Genomic DNA, 22,875 nt, shown 5'->3' with positions numbered 1-22,875 from the left:
CTTCATTATGTTTTTATCTGAAAAGTGTCTCTTATGGAATCTGCTGCTTTCTTTACTGACATACAAACATTTTTCTGTAACGTTTCATTTTGTGCTGGAAAACTAATGTTTGGAATCTAAAATGTTTTTGTAATGAATCAATAATGTAGAAGTCAGAAAATAAACATCTATAACAAAGTTTGTACTAAAAAAATATAGGGTGCCTAAGACTTTTTGTACAGCACTGTATATAGAGAGAAGCTGTTTTGCTTTGCCTCTAGTGATGCTTTGACATTAAAGGCTTTAGAGTAATTCATATGGATTAGTAAAGAAGAAAATTTAAGAAATAAAAGTCAGTTATACACTCACTGGCCACTTTATTATTAGGAACACTATAGTAGTTCTAGGTAGAGCCCGTCTTTGGTCTCAGAACATCCTCAATTCTTTGTGTCATGGATTTCACAAGCAGGTAGAAGTATTCCATTGACATGATTGCATCACGTAATTGCTGCAGATTTCTCAGCAGCTGTAAATCTCCTGTTCTCCCACATCCCGAAAGTGCTCCACTGGTTTCAGATCTGGTGAATCGAGTCACAACGTTTATTGTCATATGTGCACGAACCATATACAAACTACAAGTTCTTGCTTGAATGCTTCTTCACTGACTACAAACAGGACAAAAGATACAATAAACATGTGTAGATATAGTAGGCTACAAATTTGTTTATTTTAACGGTGACATTGCAAAGCCTAGTATCATCTGATGCAAGTAGATAAAGCTTTTGGCATGTATGTGCAGAATAGATTTTGGGTGAAGTATACCCCCATTAGCATAGCAGCTCAGCTGGCTAGTTCAGTCGGAAGGGCATGAGACTCGCAATCTCAGGATTGTGGGTTTGAGCCTCATGCTGGGTGCTGAACCCTGCCACTGGGGTTGCATGAGCTAGTGCAGTCCCAGTGCTGGACACAAGTGGGGTAAAATGGGAGAGTTGCGTCAGGAAGGGCAGCTGGCATTAAAACCTGAGTCAGATCAAAATATGTGGATCATAAACCAGATTTCCATAATGGAGGATCTGCTGTAGCAACCACTAAAGGGGTAGCTGACACAACAACAACATACCTCCATTAGCATCCATGAGAAACTATGAAATAAACTAAATCTCATTTATTCAGTCAAACAATAAGTAAAATACAAATATTTGGTCAGTGTCTAAACACATTACTTCTTACTTCACTTACAGGCATGAGCCAGATTTGGCTCCCAGTGTTCAGCTAAAAGAACCAGTTCAAAGAGTCGACTCTTTCCAGAACGACTCACAATGAATCCTTCTGCAGAAAGTGAAAGGTTTTGTTCCTCAGCCTGGACGCCATCTTCAATGACTGTTAACTAAACGTGAGTAATTTCTTTAATAGAATCTACTTTTTTATATATATAAAAGATTAGTATATAATTGATATAAAGTTCGTAAAGCTTGGTTTTATTCAATGTGTACAAGATATTCCACTTTCTCTCCTCTATTTCTCATGAATTAAACATTCACAACCTTTGGGCTGTTCAGCTTTACCAGTGTGGAACTAACATAATGTGTTTTAAAATATATATTTAATTCAGCATGGTGTGACTGCTGCCCAGTGTCTGTTTAAAACTCTTATTTCCTGCATGTCATTTCCTGTTTATTAGTGTCTCATAACAGAGATAATATGAGGAGTATAAAACCCTACATGACCCTCAGGATATGAACAGACCAGCAGATCAGTATGACTGTCTGAGAAACACAAACAGGATGAACTCAGAAAACTTTCCTGAAACACTTCATTTCATAACACTATAACACTACACCTTACAGGCAACACAAAACAAGAAATATTAAAAACAACGCTTCCATAACCCTCAAAATGAAATCATTTAAAATCTATCACACACACACACACACATGTTAAGTTCACTTTAAGTTAGGGAGAGAGAGAGAGAGAGAGAGAGAGATGTATGGTTTTTGACCTAATAAGATTTTTTCAAACTGTAATTTCTTTATGTAGTTTTTTCCTTTTGTAGAGTTGACCGAGACTCAGGTGTGTGCATGCACTTTGTTGGAAAGGCTATCAGTAGCCTTACCTAATTACTGACTGACTTAATTAATTAACTTAACTTCACTTAATTAATTAATTAATTTAATTATTAATTCAGCTGAAAACACATGCCCTTGATTTTAACCCATACATTTTTAATCGAAACAAAACTCTTCGTTCAGTAAGAATGTATGATGTGCAATGAGGAAATAGAAACACTTCTGCAGCTGAATGCAGAAGGAAATGATGACGTGTGTGTGTGTGTGTGTGTGTGCGCGCATACGCATGTTGTACAGTATACCTCAGGAAGTATGCACTGTTAGCTAGCATAGTAGTTTAACAGTGTGAGAGGTTTAAATTGATTTACGTAGAGGTTAATAGGGTCTAGAATCGGCTGTCCTGATTGCAAACTGCACGTTTGTTTTTGTATTTTCTAGGAGTTTAATCCATTCCAGCAGAAGAGATCAGACACTTCAGGACGCAGCTGTATGTCTGAATGTTTGACCAATATTCAAAGATGGAGACCTCAGATCTGGACACAGATAATGGAGTCCCGCCCTCTAAAAAGAGGTAACATCCTTATCCTACCCCTTGTATTTTAGTTATTAACTGATCATATCTAAAATATTTAATGAGTACAAATGAAAGGAACAACTTGACCAAGGTTTCTACTTTGAATGGAAGCTAGTAGTCACTACTTAGCATGAAACAAATGCTAGACTCTGTTTATTGTAAAATTAGGTCATCATTAAATTAAGAGGTGTGTAAAAAACTGTAAAGAGTGTGTATAAATCACTAAAGGACTGTCTATAATGTATAATGCAGTAAACTCCACATGAAGAGATCAGACTCACCAACACCCAGCTGTGTCTCCATGAAGAGTGATGCATCTATTGATCATCTTTGGATCTTTAAAGATAGAGGGTCCTCATCTGTACACAGGTAACGTCTCCTCTTCACTGCTCCTCACTGAGATTCACATTGCTTTATCCAGTCCAGAGTCATTAGTGGCATTTTGATCTTTATCAGTTTATGTTATACTTTAACCAGGTATTAATAATGCTACAACATTTTCACTAAATATTTTACTAATGGAACTAATGGCAATATTTATATAGATCAGTGTTTCACAGTATCATATAGGTAATATGGAAGCAAATACATTTGATAATAATAATAATAATAATAATAATAATAGATATTATTACAGGAAATTACCAAATAAAAGAGTAGAAAAGCCCAGAGGTTGAAAACAGGGTCAGAATCACTCGATATGACAATAAAATAATAGTAAGGGCTAATAAAATAATTCATGCCAGTAATAAAGACTGTATAAATCACTGCCTTATGTCTGTCTTGTGCAGTGAAATCCAGGTAAAGAGATCAGATTCACCAACACCCAGCTGTGTCTCCATGAAGAGTGATGATTCAATGGATCTTCCTGTGAAATTTAAAGATAGAGGCTCCTCTTCTGTACACAGGTAACGTCTCCTCACTGTTAAATCCACTGCTGAGGGAAAAGTTGGGATACACAGTCGTTAGCAGAAATGTAGATAATTATGATATAGTATTATACTTTATTCAGTTTTTAGTAACACTATAGTACTTTCGAATCTTTAGAGTAGTGTAAATATTGTTCAGGTCAAAATGTTTACATGTGATGTGTAAACAAATGTTAAGGCGAGAAATGCACAGCCCCAGTTTCGATCCTGAGCTCAGGTTAATGTCCGTGTGGAGTTTCACATGTTCACCCTGTGTCTGTGTTGATTTCCTGTGGATTTGCTGGTTCTTTCCCACCTCCCAAAAAACATTCCAGTAGGTGGATTGGCTATGCTGAGTTGCCCCTATGTGTGATGGACTGGTGTCAGTATTACCCAGTATGCCCCTGTCCTCCGTTACGAATATTTGTATTCAGTTACATCCCTAATGGCCATAAATGAGGAAAATACAAACAACAAAAACTCAGTGTAAAATACCTAGAATGAAAACCAGGGCAGATTTTTTTCTCCAGATCCTCAGTGTTCTTGATTGGTGACATTGTATTTAGCACCGTGTTCTCTGTAATGCACTTATAAAGAATTAGTGTAGAAGCAATTAAGGGTGAAGTTCAGACCATATTTATATATCTCTCCTCTACGTCCTTTACACTGACGAGTGTCGCAGTCAATTTGAGAATCGGTACATTCTGAAGTTTGCTAACGACACGGTGGGGATGAGTGTTGGTTGGTGAGGAGAGGGATCACAGCCCTGTCCTTGACTATTCTGTAAAGTGGTGTCGGGAGTGAATGTTGGTAAAACTAAAGATATGTGCATCTAATTTCTGCATAACTATATAGCTACCTCAAGTACTTTTGCTGAAGACCAATCTATTGAATTAGTGGAAAGTTATAAGTATTTAGGCACTATAATTGATAATAAATTAAATTTTGAAATGAACACAGATAGACTGCAAGATAAGTCAGCAAAGTCTCTTTTGTCTGAGGAAATTAGATAAATTCCATATTGACAGGACATTGATGACTGTTTTTATAGGGCTTATATTTAATCTTTTTTTTTGTTGACATTTTCATTGGTTTGCACTGCACTGGTGATGGTTGTAAATACTTACAAGGAAATACTTACATACAGGGAAACTGCCTGGGTTGTCAGATTTTTCTACTAAGCAGGTACTTAAGTCAAGTCAAGTCAAGTGGCTTTATTGTCATTTCAACCATGTACAGGTAGTTAGTACACAGTGAAATGAAACAGCGTTCCTCCAGAACCCAGGTGCTACATAAAACAACACAGAGCTACAAGAGACTGTACATTTCTACATGTGCAAACAGCACAAGACAGTACAATAACTACTAAAACAGGTCAACAGGCACAGTAAGAGACAGTGCAGCGCCGACCAGTACACAGTTATACTAAGAAAGTGAATCAGATATAACAGCAGTGCAAAAGAATAACAATATAGTAAGTTGCTGTAAATGTAAACATAGCATACTATGACCTAGTATTCAGCAGATAAGCTTATACCATATATGGACATAACAGTTATTGGGGTAGCAGCCAGGGAGAGAGTATAGTAATGACAAAAAATTATATACAGTATGTTATAAATACTGTAGCAGCAAAAATGCAGGTAGTGAATACAGAAATGTGCAAAAATTGCAAAGAGGGTGGGATGGTATTCAGTTGAGTGTGTGTGAGGGGTGTGTGGGGTCGTCCACAATGCTGGTGGCTTTGCGGATGCAGCATGTGGTGTACATGTCTGTGATGGAGGGAAGAGAGACCCCGATGATCTTCTCAGCTGTCCTCACTATCCGCTGCAGGGTCTTGTCATCCGAGACAGTGCAATTCCCAAACCAGGCAGTGATGCAGCTGCTCAGGACTATCTTACTCTCGATAGTCCCTCTGTAGTACACTGTGAGGATGGGGGGTGGGAGATGGGCTTTCCTCAGTCCTCTCACAAAGTAGAGATGCTGCTGGTCTTTCTTGGTTATGGAGCTGGTGTTGAGGGACCAGGTGAGGTTCTCCGCCAGGTGAACACCAAAGAATTTAGTGCTCTTGACGATCTCTATGGAGGAGCTGCTGATGTTCATCGCAGAGTGGTCGCTCCTTGCTCTCCTGAAGTCAACAACCATCTCTTTAGTTTTGTCCACTTTCAGAGACAAGTTGTTGGCTCTGCACCAGTCTGTTAGCCGCTGCACCTCCTCTCTGTATGCTGACTCGTCGTTCTTGCTGATGAGACCCACCACGGACGTGTCATTGGCGAACTGGATGATGTGGTTCGAGCTGTGCATTGCTATACAGTTGTGAGTCAGCAGAGTGAACAGCAGTGGGCTGAGCACACAGCCCTGTGGGGCCCCAGTGCTCAGTGTGGTGGTGTTGGAGATGCTGTTCCCGATCCGGACTGACTGAGGTCTCCCAGTCAGGAAGTCCAGGATCCAGTTGCAGAGGGAGGTGTTCAGGCCCAGCAGGTTCAGCTTTCCAATCAGGTGCTGAGGAATGGTTGTGTTGAATGCTGAACTGAAGTCTATGAACAGCATTCGAACATAAGTGTCTTTATTGTCCAGGTGGGTGAGGGCCAGATGGAGGGTGATGGTGATGGCGTCATCTGTTGAGCGGTTGGGACAGTAAGCAAATTTCAGGGGGTCCAGTGAGGGGGCAGCAGGGTCTTGATATGCCTCATAATGAGCCTCTCGAAGCACTTCATGATGATGGGTGTGAGTGCAACAGGATGGTAGTCATTGAGGCAGGACACTGATGACTTCTTCAGCAGGGGGACAATGGTGGTGGCCTTGAAACACGTTGGAACCACGGCGCTGCTCAGAGAGGTGTTGAAGATGAAAACATCTGGTCTGCTGGTCTCCTCTGAGCATTTTGCCAGGAATGTTGTCTTGTCCAGCAGCCTTCTGTAGGTTGACACAGCACTTGGTCATTGGGAGGAGGGGTGGTATTCCTCGCCATCACGTCATTCTGCACCTTGAACCAAGCGTAGAAATTGTTTAGCACATCTGAAGGGAAGCATCACTGTCACAGGCAGGCGGTGTTGTCCTGTAGTTGGTGATGGCCTGGATGCCCTGCCACATGCGCCTTGTGTCTCCGCAGGCCTTGCTGTAGATTCTCTTAGGAAGGCAAACTACATTATCTATGACACAGCTCATCCCCTTCATGATGCATTCCAGACTTTGCCTTCAGGGTCTTTGTATAAGGTCCCTTTAGCTAAAACAAATGGATTTAATGGTTTTTTGCTTAACTCAAATAGGAAAAGATAGTTCTTTAGGTTGTTGTGATGGTTTTTTGTGGTCCTTTCTTTTAATATTTATCATATGTTTGATGTATAATTGGTGTATTTGTATTTGCTTGTCATTGTATGTGGTGTATTCCATTGCTAGGGACAATAAAAGGTTAAGTAAGTAAGTATATTTATGTCATGAAAATTATCATCTTTAACAGCTACTATTTTTGTTCATAGTGATCAGCAGAAGTCAGAAGACAGAATAAACGTCATGACAGATAAAGGGTAAGATCAAAACCAACACCATGACTGTGACACTGACATGCTGGTATTATAAACCTGTCAGTTCATAAGGATTGATTAGATTACAGGAAAACATACAGTAGAATAAGACAAGGCAAATACATAGTGCTTTATAAATAAAATGTATTATATTGAGAATGTATGGTAACCAAAACATGATCTTAAACTCTAATAATGTGACCTGTGTCTCCCCGTGTCTTCCTAATTCACCATACGTATCAAAGAAATGACCCAGAACCTGCTATAAATACATGCCAGAAGAACCTCAAAATAAATCTGTTGAAGACGTTTAAGTGTTTGAATGGAGTGATAATAAAGCAGGGAAACCGAACACTCCTGAATGAGATCTACACAGAGCTCTACATCACAGAGGGAGACAGTGAAGATGTCAATAATGAACATGAGGTGAGACAGATCGAGGCAGCATCCAGGAGAAAAACAACAGAGGAAACACCAATCAAGTGCAATGACATCTTTAAGCCCTTATCTGAAGAAGACAACCCCATCAGGAACGTTCTGACAAAGGGCGTCCCTGGCATCGGAAAAACAGTCTCTGTGCAGAAGTTCATTCTGGACTGGGCTGAAGGGAAAGCAAATCAGGACGTCCACCTCATATTTCCACTTCCTTTCAGAGAGCTAAATTTGATCAAGGACCAAAAACTGAGTCTGATGGAGCTCCTTCATGTCTATTTTAAGGAGACAAAAGAAATGGACATTTCTAGTTTAGAAAAAGTTCTGTTTATTTTTGATGGAATGGATGAGTGTCGTTTCCCTCTAGATTTCCAGAACACAGTGAGAGTGTGTGATGTAACTGAATCAGCATCAGTCCATGTGCTGCTGATAAACCTGATCAAAGGGAATCTGCTTCCCTCTGCTCTCATCTGGATCACCTCCCGACCAGCAGCAGCTGATCAAATCCCCTCTGAGTGTGTCGATCAAGTCACAGAGATAAGAGGGTTCAATGACCCACAGAAGGAGGAGTACTTCAGGAAGAGGATCAGTGATCAGAACCTGGCCAATAACATCATCACACACCTGAAGTCATTAAGAAGCCTCTACATCATGTGCCACATCCCAGTCTTCTGCTGGATTTCAGCCACTGTTCTAGAGAGAATGTTGGGTGAAGCAGAGAGTGAAGAGATCCCCAAGACTCTGACTCAAATGTACACACACTTCCTCATCATTCAGACAAACTTCATAAGAGAAAAGTACTCAAAGAAGCAGGAGAGTTATGAAGAAATGGTTCTGAAACTGGGACAATTGGCTTTTCAGCAGCTGAAGAAAGGCAACCTGATCTTCTACAAGGAAGACCTGAAAGAGTGTGGCATTGATGTGAAAGAAGCAGCAGTGTACTCTGGTGTGTGTACACAGATCTTCAGAGAGGAGTTTGGGCTTCACCAGAGTAAAGTGTACTGCTTTGTTCATCTGAGTGTTCAGGAGCATCTCGCAGCTTTGTATGTGGATCTGACATTCATGATGGAAAAGAGAAATGTTCTAGATCAGAGTCAGTCTTCAAAACTGGAAATGAAAGAAATTACAATCTCAGATGTCCACAAGAGTGCTGTAGATCAGGCCTTACAAAGTCAGACAGGACATCTGGATCTTTTCCTTCGCTTTCTTCTGGGTCTCTCGCTGGAGTCCAATCAGAAACTCTTACATCACTTTGTAACACAGACAGGAAGTAGCTCCCAGAGCAAAGAAGAAACAGTTCAGTACATTAAGAAGGAGATCAGTAGAGACCTTCCTACAGAGAAGTCCATCAATCTGTTCCACTGTCTGAATGAACTGGGTGACAATTCTCTAGTGGAGGAAATCCAACACTACCTGAAGTCTGGAAAACAAAGTGAACTCTCTCCTTCACAGTGGTCTGCTCTGGTGTTTGTGTTACTGACATCAGCGCAGGAGCTGGAAGAATTTGACCTGAGTAAATATACAAATACAGACAACGTATCAGATTGGATTCTTGTGAAGGTGATGCCTGTGGTTGCAGAATCCAGAAAAGCAATGTAAGTAGAGCTGAATATAACTGTTATACTGTTACAGTGTTAGAAAGAAACTTTTACAAACATGCAGTTTGTGATGTTTTGACCCTTGAGGTCATACAGGGTTGGTGTTAATGAGAACAGATAAATGTAGCACAGACAGTGTAATCAGACCAAGTCAGCAAATGACTTAGGGAATAATGATTGCATGAGCAAATGAATATGACTGAATGGCAGGTATAAAATAAGTGGAAGCCATTTGCTTTCATTTGAGAAGAAAACATTTATGTCTCAGTTATGACTTTTTATGTTTCTTGAATTTATGTAAACATTATCAGTGTAATATTCATATGTACAATACTTTATTTTCCCTTTATATTTTGAACAGGTTTTTTTCTTTGCATCTGTCCACATTACAGTCAGGTCCATAAGTATTTGGACAGTGAGACAATTTTTGTAATTTTGTCTCTGTACACCACCACAATGGATTTGAAATGAAGCAATCAAGATGGGATAGAAGTGTAAACTTTCAGCTTTAATTCATGGGGTCTAACAAAAACATTGCATTAACTGTTTAGGAATTACAGCCATTTTTACAGAGTCCATCTATTTTCACAGGCTCAAAAGTAATTGGACAATTGACTGATAAGCAGTTTCATGGCCAGATGTTGCCTGTTTCCTCATTATTTCATGACAAATTAAGGAGATAAAAGGTCTGGAGATGATTTCAAGTGTTGACTTTGCATTTGGTAGCTGAAGTTGCCATCATTGGGCTGAAAAAACAAAACAGACCTATCAGAGATATAGCAGAAACTTTAGGAGTGGCCAAATCAACAATTTGATACATTCTTAAAAAGAAGGAATGCATTGGCGAGCTCAGCAACACCAAAAGGCCTGGAAGACCACGGAAGACAACTATAGTGGATGATCGCAGAATTCTTTTCTTGGTGAATAAAAACCCCTTCACAACATCTAGCCAAGTCAAGAACACTCTGGAGGAGGTAGGAGTATTACTGTCAAGGTCTACATTCAAGAGACGCCTTCATGAATGTAAACACAGGTGGTTTACCTCAAGATGCAAACCACTGGTAAGATTCAAGAACAGGAAAGCCAGATTAGACAAAAAAACCTCTAAAAAGTACCACAAGGTTAACTTGAATGATGGGAAGAGAAGAGTATGGCTCATGATCCAAAGCATACCACATCATCTGTCAAACATATTGGAGGCAGTGTTATTGCATGGGCATGTATGTCTGCCGTAGCAGGAGGAATTCTGAAGTGTATAGACCTTTACTTTCTGCTCTGTTATTTCCTTTGTTTTATGAATTATTTTATTTGCTTCAGTATCAGATGTGATACAATTAAATGGAGAAGTTGGACGGCTCTGGACTCAGTGCTCAGATCAGAAACCTCCAATCTGAGAGAACTGCATCTGACTGTGAATACAATGCATCTGTCCAAGAGTAATCTAGGAGACTCAGGCATGAAGCGGCTTTCTGCTGTACTGGAGAATCCTCTCTGTAAAGTGGAGACACTGAGGTAAGATCATCTGACAACTTGAGTCACAACTTGATAATTATTTCTCCTCAGATTCACCTATGCATTAGAGGAATAATTGAATGTACTTACAATTAGATACATGTGCATTAAAAATACAGTTATACAGGGATAAGTTCTGCAAAACCTGACTGATTATTATTAAATTAAACCAACAATACTTTTGCACCTATAGTACTCTTAATGTCAATAACTCTCAATAATGTTTTGGTCAGTGCTAATTAGGGGGCCAAGCACTGAAGGTGTGTAGACACCCTAACGTTATAACCTGAGGCTATGCAACAAATGACATTTCAGTGCCACCTACTGGTCAAAAGTAACAATAACATGCTAAAAAATGCTTCCATCTAACTGCCATTTTGCTGCTCCTCCTGCAAACCTTACCAAATTTGGCTCACATCATCTTGAGACCTGTCTAAACAAAATATATCAAAGGAAGTTTGATATACAAAATCATTCTCTCATAACAGGCAATGGCAAATGTGTGAAACTACAAATCATTCTTGAATCCCTTTGCCTAAAGTTATGGCTCTGCTTTCTGTGATTGCTTATGCAACAATTGTAGTACGTCTGTGATTGTGCGGCTCACAGAGTCTGGGTGCTTGGCCCCCAAAAATGCTGCTTGCAGCTTTACTTATACCTTGTAATTGTTCAAGAGAAGGGAGACAGTCCAATGCGAGAATCACTGCAGTGTGTAAGAGACAGTCAGTCATGCTGTTTGGTGATAAGATTGTCAGAGTGTTTCTTCTGTATTCACAGGTTCATGGTCAGTCTGCTGTTCTCTGTTAGATGATAGTTTAATATCATACACAACAGATAAGAAAAACTAAATATAACACCCAGTACTATCATTTTTAAATAAATTGTTAATTAGAATAAACAGTTGATATTAAATCCTCATGTCATTTTAAAAATAATAATTAAACTGAGATCTGTTGATAGAGAGTGTATCATTGTATTTCTGCAGGTTGCAGTGTTGTGATGTCTCAGATGAAGGCTGTGCTGCTCTGGCTTCAGCTCTGAAATCAAACCCCTCACACCTGAGAGACCTGGAACTATCTAATAATAATCTAGGAGACTCAGGAATGAAGTGTCTCTCTGCTGTACTGGAGAATCCTCTCTGTAAAGTGGAGACACTGAGGTAAGATCATCTTTCTGAGAGTCACATGACCTCCTCAGTAAGACACATTCTCTAATAGACGTTTTAGGCTCTTGATGCATCTGCAATGAGGCAGTATTAACCATGCAGTTTTCCTCAATAGTTCTTTCACTAAGGTCCTAAAATGGTCTTCTACATTTTGTCATAAAGAGTGTCTGAGTAAACCCACTGACTCAAATCCATTCATACAGTAATAGAGAGCTAAAGTAGAGAACAGGATCAATAGGTGTGTATGAGAGGAGATCACAGTGCATGCTCACTACTGCATGCTTTAATACACAGATATGATTCATCTAATGTATGCACACACACACACACACACACACACTATTTTGTAATAAATTCTTCTTCTAGAACCACTATTTCACTGACGAGCCAGAAGTTTTAAGACTCACAAAATATAAATGTTCATAAACTGAGAGAGTGAAGAGTGTGTCATTGTGTCTCCTTGCAGGTTGTGTGGTTGTGAAGTCTCAGATGAAGGCTGTGCTGTTCTGGCTTCAGCTCTGATATCAAACCCCTCACACCTGAGAGACCTGAATCTGTCTCAGAATAATCTAGGAGACTCAGGAGTGAAGCATCTCTCTGCTGTTCTGGAGAATCCTCACTGCAAACTGGAGACACTGAGGTAAGATCATCAGACTGAAGCAGCAGTGAAATGGTGGAAATAATAAAAAGGAATAGAATTTGGAAACTAAAATAAAAAGTTAATGCCATAGGACAGAAGAGGTAAAAAAAAGCTTACAATAATTGTTGCAAGCAACAGCAACAATTCTTTTACTCAAATACACTCATATAGTAACACAGAACTAAAGTAGAGAACAGGATCAATAGGTGTGTATGAGAGGAGATTACAGGGCATGCTCACCCAACACACACACACACACACACACACACACACACAGTCTGAAAACAGTGGTAACACGAATTTATTTATAGGATAACACTCGCTCTTAAGAATGTTAAGAATATTAACTTTATACCCAGCGTTCTAACCATTTCTAAATAGAGTCCTCTTCTAAAATCACTCTTTCACTGACTACCAAAAATTTTAAGACTCACAAAATGGGATGTTTGTAAAATGAGAGAGTGAAGAGTGTGTCTTTGTGTCTAGATTAGGTCTTGAGGTAGAGTTCAATAACACTGGGATGATTTTTTTTTTTTAACTTGTTGAGCCCGTCCTTATTACCCAAAGTTCCACCACCAGAACCTACAGTGGCGAGTGGAGTTCAGCTAAAGTTAGCCAGGGTCGTAGCCTAAACCTGTTCCACCATGACATTTCCCAATACACAAAGTGAGCTGCATAACTACATGGTTTGTTAAGGTTGTTGTGTAGGAACTCTAGTGACCTACACAGAGCCCTGACCTGCCATGTACTATAAATACTGTATATATTCTTATATAAATGCACTACAGAGGCTATAGAGAAACAAGTTTATTCTCTAGTAGAGAATCATATGCTGTATTCGCTCTCTCTCTCTCTCTCTGTTCCCCCCCCCATATTCCACCCCCCACCCCATTCCGATTAAAGTTCATGGTCTGCTGTTCTTCATTCAGCTGCGGATAGCTTAATATCACACACAACAGAAACTAAATATAACACTCAGTATTTAATAAATGTTTTAATTACTTTCTGAATTAGAATAAACATGTGATACTAAATGCTTGAGTAATTCTAAAACAGGGGTGTCCAGTCTTATCCGGAAACGGGTCAGTGTGGGTGCAGGTTTTCATTCCAACTAAGCAGAAACCACACCTGAGTTTACTGAAATCCAAGATCTACTGATTAAACAGGTGGGGTCAGGTGTGGCTCCTTCTTGACTGGAATGAAAACCTGCACCCACATCAGCCCACAACACCCCTGTTCTAAATAATAAAACCATTTTAAAGTTGATGAAGAGTGTGTCCTTGTGTCTTTCTGCAGGTTGCAGTGTTGTGGTACCTCAAATGAAGGCTGTGCTGCTCTGACTTCAGCTCTGAGATCAAACCCCTCACACCTGAGAGACCTGCATCTGTCTAATAATAATCTAGGAGACTCAGGAGTGAAGCGTCTCTCTGCTGTACTGGAGAATCCTCACTGCAAACTGGAGATACTGAGGTAAGATCATCTCTCTGAGAGTCACATGACCTGCTCCTCAGTAAGACATATTCTCTAATAGTGAGACTGAAGCAGAGGTTTTACATTTATTATCAATCTTTTTACTGCACAATGTACATAAGGGAGAAGCTGCAGCGCAAAACATGTCTTGATGCGTGTATCGAGAATGTCTGAAATTACTGCAAGATTTATTAAAGCTGTAACTAATCACACACACTGCCCACAGGACTATGGCTGCCGCTGTCAGTATTGCCATGGCAACACTCCTTTTCATCCAAGTATTTTAGGAGTTAATCATGAGAAAATAAAGTAATTAGTAAATTAAATTTTGTACAATCAAACTGCATAATATTGAAGTTTATAAAAGGTCCACAAAGGGAGAAGAACTCCACAGACCAAGCTGTTACATGCAGTTAAATAGTTTACTGCACAGGGTTAGTGTTTCATGATTGATTACATGTAGACAAAGGACTTCATGCTTATTGGTCAAGTAAAGATAAAATTAACATGAATTATCATAAACGATTAACAGGAAAGGAAATACATATATGGTGAAAGTCTGATGTAACACTAGGACAGCGAGAATAGGATTAACTAATGATAATAAATAAATAACTAATAAAAAACAATTAATATATTAATAATCCTTTATCATACCACCAGATGAAATAAACACATCACTTATTTTGTTTAATGACAGTTTATTGGCTACCAGCTGCTATAATGGGAGACAGAATTAACCAATCAGGATCATGCATTTCTCTGTTTATGAATGAAAGCTGCTAGGCAGCTAGCTACAGACTGAGCACAGAGACAAGTTTATCCAGGAGGAGAAAAAGAAGTTTAAACCTAGTTTTGTTTGATATGTTCTTATTGTGAAGATACTATTTGAATAATTTTCAGTGTTATAAAGGTCTTTTATGTCAGCATGTCAGTAATAGGGGAGAAAGGATTGACAGTAAGCCCTTTACTACATGGTTTTAGCACCAATTTCCCAGTTGCTGACGAATTTTGGGGCTTGATGTCTACACCATCATTCTATTCTAAAAGAGAAAATAAATGAAAATCATTTCTGTCTTCCTAAACTGAGAGAGTGAAGAGTGTGTCCTTGTGTCTCTCTGCAGGTTGTTTAAATGTGGTATTTCAGATGAAGGCTGTGCTGCTCTGGCTTCAGCTCTGAGATCAAACCCCTCACACCTGAGAGAACTGCATCTGTCTGAGAATAATCTAGGAGACTCAGGAGTGAAGCGTCTCTCTGCTGTACTGGAGAATCCTCACTGCAAACTGGAGACACTGAGGTAAGATCATTTCTCTGAGAGTCACATGACCTGCTCCTCAGTAAGACACATTCTCTACTAGAATGGAGACTGAGTAATATACTGAAGCAGAGGTTTTAGGGTCATGATGCACGTGTCTGAACCTACTAAAGAAACCTACTAAAGCTGGATCTAATCACACAAAATGCACCTGGGCCACAAAAACTAAATGCACTGTGTTTGAGCTGTGGGGCTTAAAAGCAGCAATGAAGTGGAAATGATCTCAAAATAGAATTAAAACATTAATGCTACAGGACTGATAAGGTGGGAAAAGAAATAAAAAGGAGCAAAAACTGTAAGACTCAGTTGAAATAAGGTTTATTTTGTTAGTGAATATCTTTTCAGTAGGTCTCCTTCTAGCTGCTGTGAGGGTTGCCAGATCTGTGTTACAGAAGCAGCCCAATGGACAAGCACTATTAAACCATGCAGTTTTCCTCAGTAGTTCTTTCACCAAGGTCCTAAAATGGTCTTGTATTATTCCACATTTTGACATAAAGAGTGTCTGAGTAAACCCACTGACTCAAATCCATTCATATAGTAACACAGCTAAAGTAGAGAACTGGATCAATAGGTGTGTATGAGAGGAGATCACAGTGCATACTCACTAATACACACACACAGACACACTATTCTATTCCTTTTCTACAATCAGTTTTTCTCTGACCAACAAAGGTTTTATGGAGAATTACAAAATGTAAATGTTCATTGTTATGACCCAGTTAGTGCTGTATCTGTGTGTTTTCTATTCTTTTTTCTCTTTTAAGGGTGGTTGATGTGATTGGGGCGTGGCTTGTGCGACCCTGAGCCTTGTTGCGGTGGCTGATTTAACCGCACTGCTTCCACTAGTCAGGGCTGCTGCTAAGGCAGTTTTGCCATTTCGTCATTTTAGTTTTAGTTACGGTTTATTTTGTCCTTTTGAATTCACACACTTCATATTCATACATTTGCGTTCGTGACTGACTGATATCATTGATTACTGAAGTTTTGATTCTGTTATCCCAGTTTTTTTGTGCTAATAAATGTCTGCTTTAGTTTACCCAGCTGTGTCGCCTTCCCTTTCTGTTGCATCTTGAGCTAGAACTAGAACTTGGAGAGTGAAGATTGTGTCATTGTGTCTCTGCAGGATGTGTGGTTGTGGTATCTCAGATGAAGGCTGTGCTGCTCTGGCTTCTGCTCTGAGATCAAACCCCTCACACCTGAGAGAACTGGAGATGAAGGGGAATAAAACTGGAGACTCAGGAAGGAAGCTGCTCTCTGCACTTCAGGATGATGAACATTACAAACTAGAGGAAGTGGAGTGAGTAATGACTTTATTCTGTACATTTCTCTTTAGTTGCAGTAAATGTCAGATTGCCACAGTAAGAATTAAAACCAGTTTTGGAAGATTTTGCTACATTTTATTGAATCAGAATATTTCTGAGAATTGGTTTTAATGCTGTTTCTCGTTCAGTAAAGTGAGTTGATTTGAAATATGTATGAAGGCAGAAGACAGCGAGTCAGACAGAGTCTACAAAATGTCACGGTTTAGTGCATGAGAGTGATTGTAAATGAACATCTCGTCTTCTTGTGACACCCTGCTGTCTCTCAGTTCCTGCTGCTGCTTTTTCTGAACAAGATGATGCTTTTTACAAGATTAATTTTTTTTCTTTTATATTCAGTTGGTGATGAACATCTGTGTGGGCCTGATGAAAACTCCGGTGTTCCTGCATTTCCGCGTTGGAGAATAGAGAACATGTTTACAGACACATCAGTCATTTAGTTCTAACACATTAAATAGACTCAGAAGTGAGAAGTGTGTGTTCATCTTGCACGGTGAATCAGACTGCACACAATTCTACACTGAGACTGTACAGGATGCAGACATTAGGACTGAACTCAGAACAGCTGGAATGGAGACTCAGTGTTGATCAGAACACCTCAGTGTGTGTGATCCTGAAGTTACTGAGTGTCACAATCAACCCCTGGAGACACAGAGACCCTCCTGCACATTCAACACCTCATTCACTCCGAATGTTTATCTGATAATCATCTGTCTTTTAAAGAGACTGAGGCGCAGAGAATATACAGTGTTTTCTGAATGTGAATGCTTTCTGATTCTTTCTATATTTGAATTGAATAAACAAAAAATAAGAGTTGTTTTTGCTTACATCATTTCAATTTTGAGTAAGGAAGAATCTATTTCAACCCCAAAAGTTGATTATTTTCCTATCAGAGCACATCCCTAAGTGTTTTATCCTACTTCCATGACAACAATGGCCAATTATTAAAAATTTTAATTGATTAAGATATTGATGTCTTTATACTTACATTTAAGTTTTTTTAAAGTAACATTCACAAATCAAGTTTGTTCCTGGGATCACTATAAACAGCTATAACTGCAGCAGCTATAAACAGTTTCTCACCAGACTTTCCATTTTTTCTCACTTGAAGCCCTTTAAGCCAGCCCTTCATGTCTTGAGTAAGTTATTCTGTTGTTTTTGTCTGTCATCTCTGTAACCCTTTCGTGAAATCTTTTCCCCTTTTTTGTTGAGGACCTATTTCTGCTGTTTTATCTTTTTTTGAAGAGAACTTTTGCATCGTGGATTTAAATCACGGATTTTTGTATTTATTGACTGAACTTTGTATATAAACTTTGTTTCTTGTTTTTTTTTTTTGCCTTGTTCTGTTTGCTTTTAATGTCTTTTAATGTCGAGTTTGTCTCTGCACTTGGGTTCATCCCCTCTCCTGTGGCTCACTGAGAGCCTCTGACCTGAGTTTGAGGCTGTGCCCTGACAGTGTGAGTCTATAAAAACAGCGGACACTCGCGCAGCTCTTCTTGAAGTGGTCCGTTCTTCCTTGTTCAATTCCCAAAGGAGTATAAAGCAGCAGGTAAAATGGTGGCTGCTTTTTTGGGATCCATCCTGACGTAAATCAGTGAGCGACATTAAAGAAACACTTGTCTGAAGCGTGGCCTGCACGTGATGCCTACTGAGGTTTCCTTTTCAGTTAAACTGCTCCTATTTTCTAATTCTGAGGAACAGAATATTTGAATAAATGTGTATATAAACAATAAAGGCTTACAGCAAGCAGGAAAATCAGGCCAAAGCGCATTTTATGTGGCTTTGATGTGAATCACAAACTGATCTGATCCGCAAGTTTCAGTTGAAAATATTTGGTTGCATATCTCTTGCTTGCAATAACTGCATCAAGCAGGTGACCCACTGACATCACCAAACTGTTATATTCTTCTTTTGTGATGCGTTTCCAAGCTTGTAGCACAGCTTCTTTCAGTTGTTTGTTTTTTTTTGGGGGGGGAGGGGGGGGGGGTTGTTCTCCCTTCAGTCTCCTCTTCAGGAGGTGAAATGCTGCTCAGTTGGGTTAAGGTCTGGTGATTGACTTGGCCAGTCTAAAACCTTCCACTTTTTCCCCCTGATTAAGTCCTCTTTTGGATCATTGTTTTGCTGCATGATGACGTTCCTCCCACTTAGATTGGATGCATTTCTCTGTTTAGATGCCAACACCACACACTCAACTAGACCCTGGTTTGGAGTCAGAGATGATCCAAGCACCACAGCCCAGCAAGACCATGCTAGCCATAAACAGGTATGAAGATTAAAGGATGAAGTCCAGAGTAAAAGGTCAGAAGGGAGCTTGGGGTTGTAACAATTCAGTCAGATGCAAATGCAGAATACAAATGCAATACAAACACAGTCAAGACAAGAACCAAAAACTTGCAAAACAATAACCAAAATCAAGACAAGGCTACAACAGGAAGACCATCAAAGCAATACAGACTTCTCAAGAAAATCAAATTGTCACGGTTCATGGGTTCACCGGCCCCTTCTGGCCATTTCCTGTACTACGGTTAATTAGTCATTGCTTTGAGCTGCCACTCATTACCGGCTCTATTTATACCTCAGCGTTTGTGCTGCGTGCCTTGAACTTGGGAGGATTACTGTGTCCAGCTGGCTTCCTGGGACTGTCCGTTCTGCTTGTTCTGTGTCTGCAACCTCATTAAAGCCTCAGTTTACTCACTACTGAATCCGCCTCCGTTTTTGCCGTGACAGAACGAACTGACCAATATTATGGATTCAGCGAGTGCCGCCGGAGTCAACAGTTTTCTCTCGGACACGGCCGCACGTCTCGACAGGCAGGAGGAACAGATGGTCGCCACGGGTCGTGCGGTACAGGCTTTGGTGGCGCAGGTGTCCGAGCTCACTGCCCAAGTGCAACTACTCAGAACCGGACCGGTGACATCACCCACTGCGCCAGCTCCTCAAGATTTAACCCCTCAATCGCCGCTTACTCCTCAACCCGAGCCACGCCTACCACCTCCCACCCCATACTCTGGTGAGCCACGGCTCTGCTGTGCCTTTCTCACCAAATGCTCGTTTTTTTTTTCTCTCCAGCCCCAGACCTTCTCCACCGAGCGATCCAAGGTGGCGCTATTGCTGACCTTACTGTCGGGGAAGGCGGCATTGTGGGGGACAGCGGTATGGGAAAACCAACACCCGTGCCGTGCCTCGTTCCAGACACTCACCGAGGAGATGAGGAGGGTTTTTGATCGGGCCGTGACGGGACGCGAGGCAGCTCGGAAGCTGGCCGACTTACGTCAGGGCTATCTTCCGGTTTCGGATTACTCTATCGAGTTCCGCACCCTGGCGGCTGAGTGTAATTGGAACGAGGAGGCGCAGTGGGATATGTTCCTGCATGGGTTGGCAGACCGCATCCAGAGGGAGATATTCATGCTAGAGCTCCCAACGTCCCTGGACGGGCTTATCGCCCTGGCCATTAAGGTGGACGCACACCTACAGCAGCAGGAACAGCGGGGGCTACGACGCGCAGTTCCGGTTGCCGTGGATCTCCCGGTTTCCCTCTCCAGCGATGCGGTCAGCCCTGCGCACGATCCAGAGCCCATGCAGGTGGGCAGGGCCCGACTGTCCCGGGAGGAGAGGGATCGCCGTCGGACCAGAGGATTGTGCCTTTATTGCAGAGGGGCGGGACACATTGCCTCGGGCTGTCCGGTAAAAGCCACCGCCCGACCGTAGATCAGAGGTTACTGTCGGGTGGAATAGCGGCGGGTAAAGCCTCTTCCACAACGCTCCTTCCGGTACGGCTGCAGCAGGGAAGCACACTTCACCCTGGTCAAGCCCTTTTGGACTCTGGAGCGGAAGGTAATTTTATGGACATTCAGTTCGCCCTCTAACTTCACCTGCCGGTGTCTATGCTTAACCAGTCCATCTCCGTCAGTGCACTCAATGGCCAAACTCTCTCCAAAATCACACACACCACCGGCCTGTTAACACTCATCACGTCGGGGAATCACTCGGAGGAGATATGCTTCCTTCTCGCCGACTCCCCGCTCGCTCCTGTTGTCTTAGGTCACCCCTGGCTCTCGCTCCATAACCCTCACATTAATTGGCGTTCCAGTCTTATCATGGAGCGAATATTGTCATGCTAATTGTCTTGTGTCTGCCTGTTCGTCTGTGTCTAGTTCTGTTTTCCAGAAGGAGTCGGTGGACCTATCTAACGTGCCTAAGGAGTACATGGACCTGAAGGGAGTGTTCAGTAAGTCTCGGGCTGCTTCTCTCGCGCCACACCGTCCCTATGACTGTGCCATAGACTTATTGCCAGGTAAGTCTCCGCCTAAAGGCAAGTTATACTCGCTTTCTGTCCCAGAAAGGGAGGCCATGGAGAAATATATTTCTGATTCTTTGGCAGCCGGGCTCATCCGTCCTTCCTCTTCTCCCGCAGGGGCTGGGTTCTTTTTTGTGGGCAAGAAGGACGGTTCTCTGCGGCCGTGTATTGATTACCGGGGGCTGAACAGCATCACGGTAAGGAACACTTACCCCTTGCCGCTGATGTCTTCAGCTTTTGAGCGGTTGCAGGGAGCGTCTTTTTTCACTAAACTTGACCTGCGCAACGCCTATCATCTGGTTCGCATAAGGGAGGGGGATGAGTGGAAAACCTCCCTTAATACCCCTAGGGGGCATTTTGAATACCTGGTTATGCGTTTCGGGCTGTCTAATGCGCCGGCGGTTTTTCAGGCACTCGTTAATGACGTGCTGAGAGATATGGTTGATCAGTTCATATATGTCTACCTGGATGACATATTGATTTTTTTCTCCTCTCTCCAGGAACATGTTCAGCCCCTCAGGCGAGTGCTCCTTCGTCTGCTCGAGAATGGGCTTTTTGTCAAGGCGGAGAAATGCGTTTTTCATGCACAGTCCGTTCCGTTCCTGGGGTTCATCATGTCGTCTGGAGGGGTGCGCATGGATCGCGATAAGATCAAGGCTGTGGTGGATTGGCCAGTCCCTGGCTCTCGCAAGGCCCTGCAGAGGTTTCTGGGGTTCGCCAATTTTTACCGGCGTTTCATTCGCAACTTCAGCCAACTCGCCGCCCCTCTGACCGCCTTGACCTCCACCAAGATGGCGTTTAGCTGGTCGAGCGCAGCCCATGCTGCTTTTACCAACCTCAAGAGCCGCTTTGTTTCGGCCCCTATTCTTATTGCCCCTGATCCGTTGCGTCAGTTTGTGGTGGAGGTCGATGCTTCGGAGGTGGGGGTGGGTGCGGTTCTGTCCCAGCGCTCCTCCGCAGACGGCAAGATGCATCTGTGCGCCTTTTTTTTCTCATCGCCTGTCTCTCGCCGAACAGAATTATGACATTGGTAATAGAGAGCTGTTGGCGATTAAGTTTGCCTTGGAGGAGTGGCGTCATTGGTTGGAAGGTTCGGGGGTGCCTTTTATCATCTGGACTGATCATAAGAACCTTGACTATATCAGATCGGCCAAACGTCTTAACTCCAGGCAGGCTCGGTGGGCTCTTTTTTTCGGTCGTTTCGTTTTTTCCATCTCGTCCGGGCTCTAAGAATGTCAAGCCCGATACCTTGTCCCGCGTTTTTGATGGTTCCGATTGGCAGACTACTCCCGAGCTTATTTTACCAGAGAGACTTGTGGTCTCCACCATCACTTGGGAGATTGAGTCTAAGGTCCGCACGGCCTTACAAGGGGTAACGCCTCCGTCCGGGTGCCCACTGGGTCGGTTATTTTTGCCGGAGAGGTTAAGGTCTGACGTCATCCGCTGGTGCCACTGCTCTAAGGTCGCTTGTCATCCAGGGATTAGTCGTACTGCCTTTTTGGTCAAACAACGGTTCTGGTGGCCATTGATGGCTCGTGACATTCGGGAGTTTGTTTTGGCTTGCTCGGTCTGTGCCAGTTGTAAGACTTCCAATCGTCCCCCAAAGCCTCAGTTTACTCGCTACTGAATCTGCCTCCATTTTTGCCATGACACAAATGCCAAGCAACTAAGGAGAGAACAGACAGAACTTACGGGGTGAAACTAATCGGGAGGAATACTATTTATGTGTGCACAAACAAAACAAATCAGAGGATAAAACAAAGATGACATTCTAAATATGAGTAAGGGTGCCCTCTGTCAGTCTGGCAGGGAATTATTTGAGGTGGATATGACAGGTGGATGAATGGTCTAGTGCCAGATGTGGTTCAGGTGAAAGAGTGGCTCAGCTAAAATTAATGATGTTAGAGATGAAGTTTTGTGTCTGTTGCAGGAGCTCTCAGTGTAACAGGAGCAGGTCAAAACTCTTTCTTTCATTCTGATGACTAGGCTGCAGGGGAATAAATATCAATTCTCAAAAGACTCCTGACCCAGCCTTTGAGGCTTAGGGCCTGACAAAATTCCAACCTCACTGAGAA

General features: G+C 41.8%; 1 protein-coding gene across 1 annotated transcript; it reads left to right on the top strand.

Moving 5' to 3' along the window:
* Positions 1 to 1,292: 1,292 nt before the first annotated feature.
* On the top strand, positions 1,293 to 17,316 carry LOC113524072 (NACHT, LRR and PYD domains-containing protein 3). Its single transcript, XM_034301738.2, has 13 exons — positions 1,293 to 1,372; positions 2,484 to 2,616; positions 2,872 to 2,988; positions 3,411 to 3,527; positions 7,007 to 7,054; positions 7,297 to 9,078; positions 10,399 to 10,593; positions 11,579 to 11,752; positions 12,225 to 12,398; positions 13,695 to 13,868; positions 14,993 to 15,166; positions 16,308 to 16,481; positions 16,843 to 17,316. The coding sequence occupies exons 2-13, from the start codon at positions 2,543 to 2,545 to the stop codon at positions 16,847 to 16,849; spliced, it is 3,210 nt and encodes a 1,069-aa protein (XP_034157629.2). The 5' UTR covers positions 1,293 to 1,372; positions 2,484 to 2,542; the 3' UTR covers positions 16,850 to 17,316.
* The last annotated feature ends 5,559 nt before the right edge of the window (positions 17,317 to 22,875 follow it).

Source organism: Pangasianodon hypophthalmus, chromosome 29 (assembly GCF_027358585.1).
Source record: "Pangasianodon hypophthalmus isolate fPanHyp1 chromosome 29, fPanHyp1.pri, whole genome shotgun sequence".
In the NCBI taxonomy this organism is placed as follows: Eukaryota; Metazoa; Chordata; class Actinopteri; order Siluriformes; family Pangasiidae; genus Pangasianodon; species Pangasianodon hypophthalmus.
The sequence above is the reverse complement of the archived record's forward strand: the minus strand, read 5'-3'. Positions and strand labels throughout refer to the sequence as shown.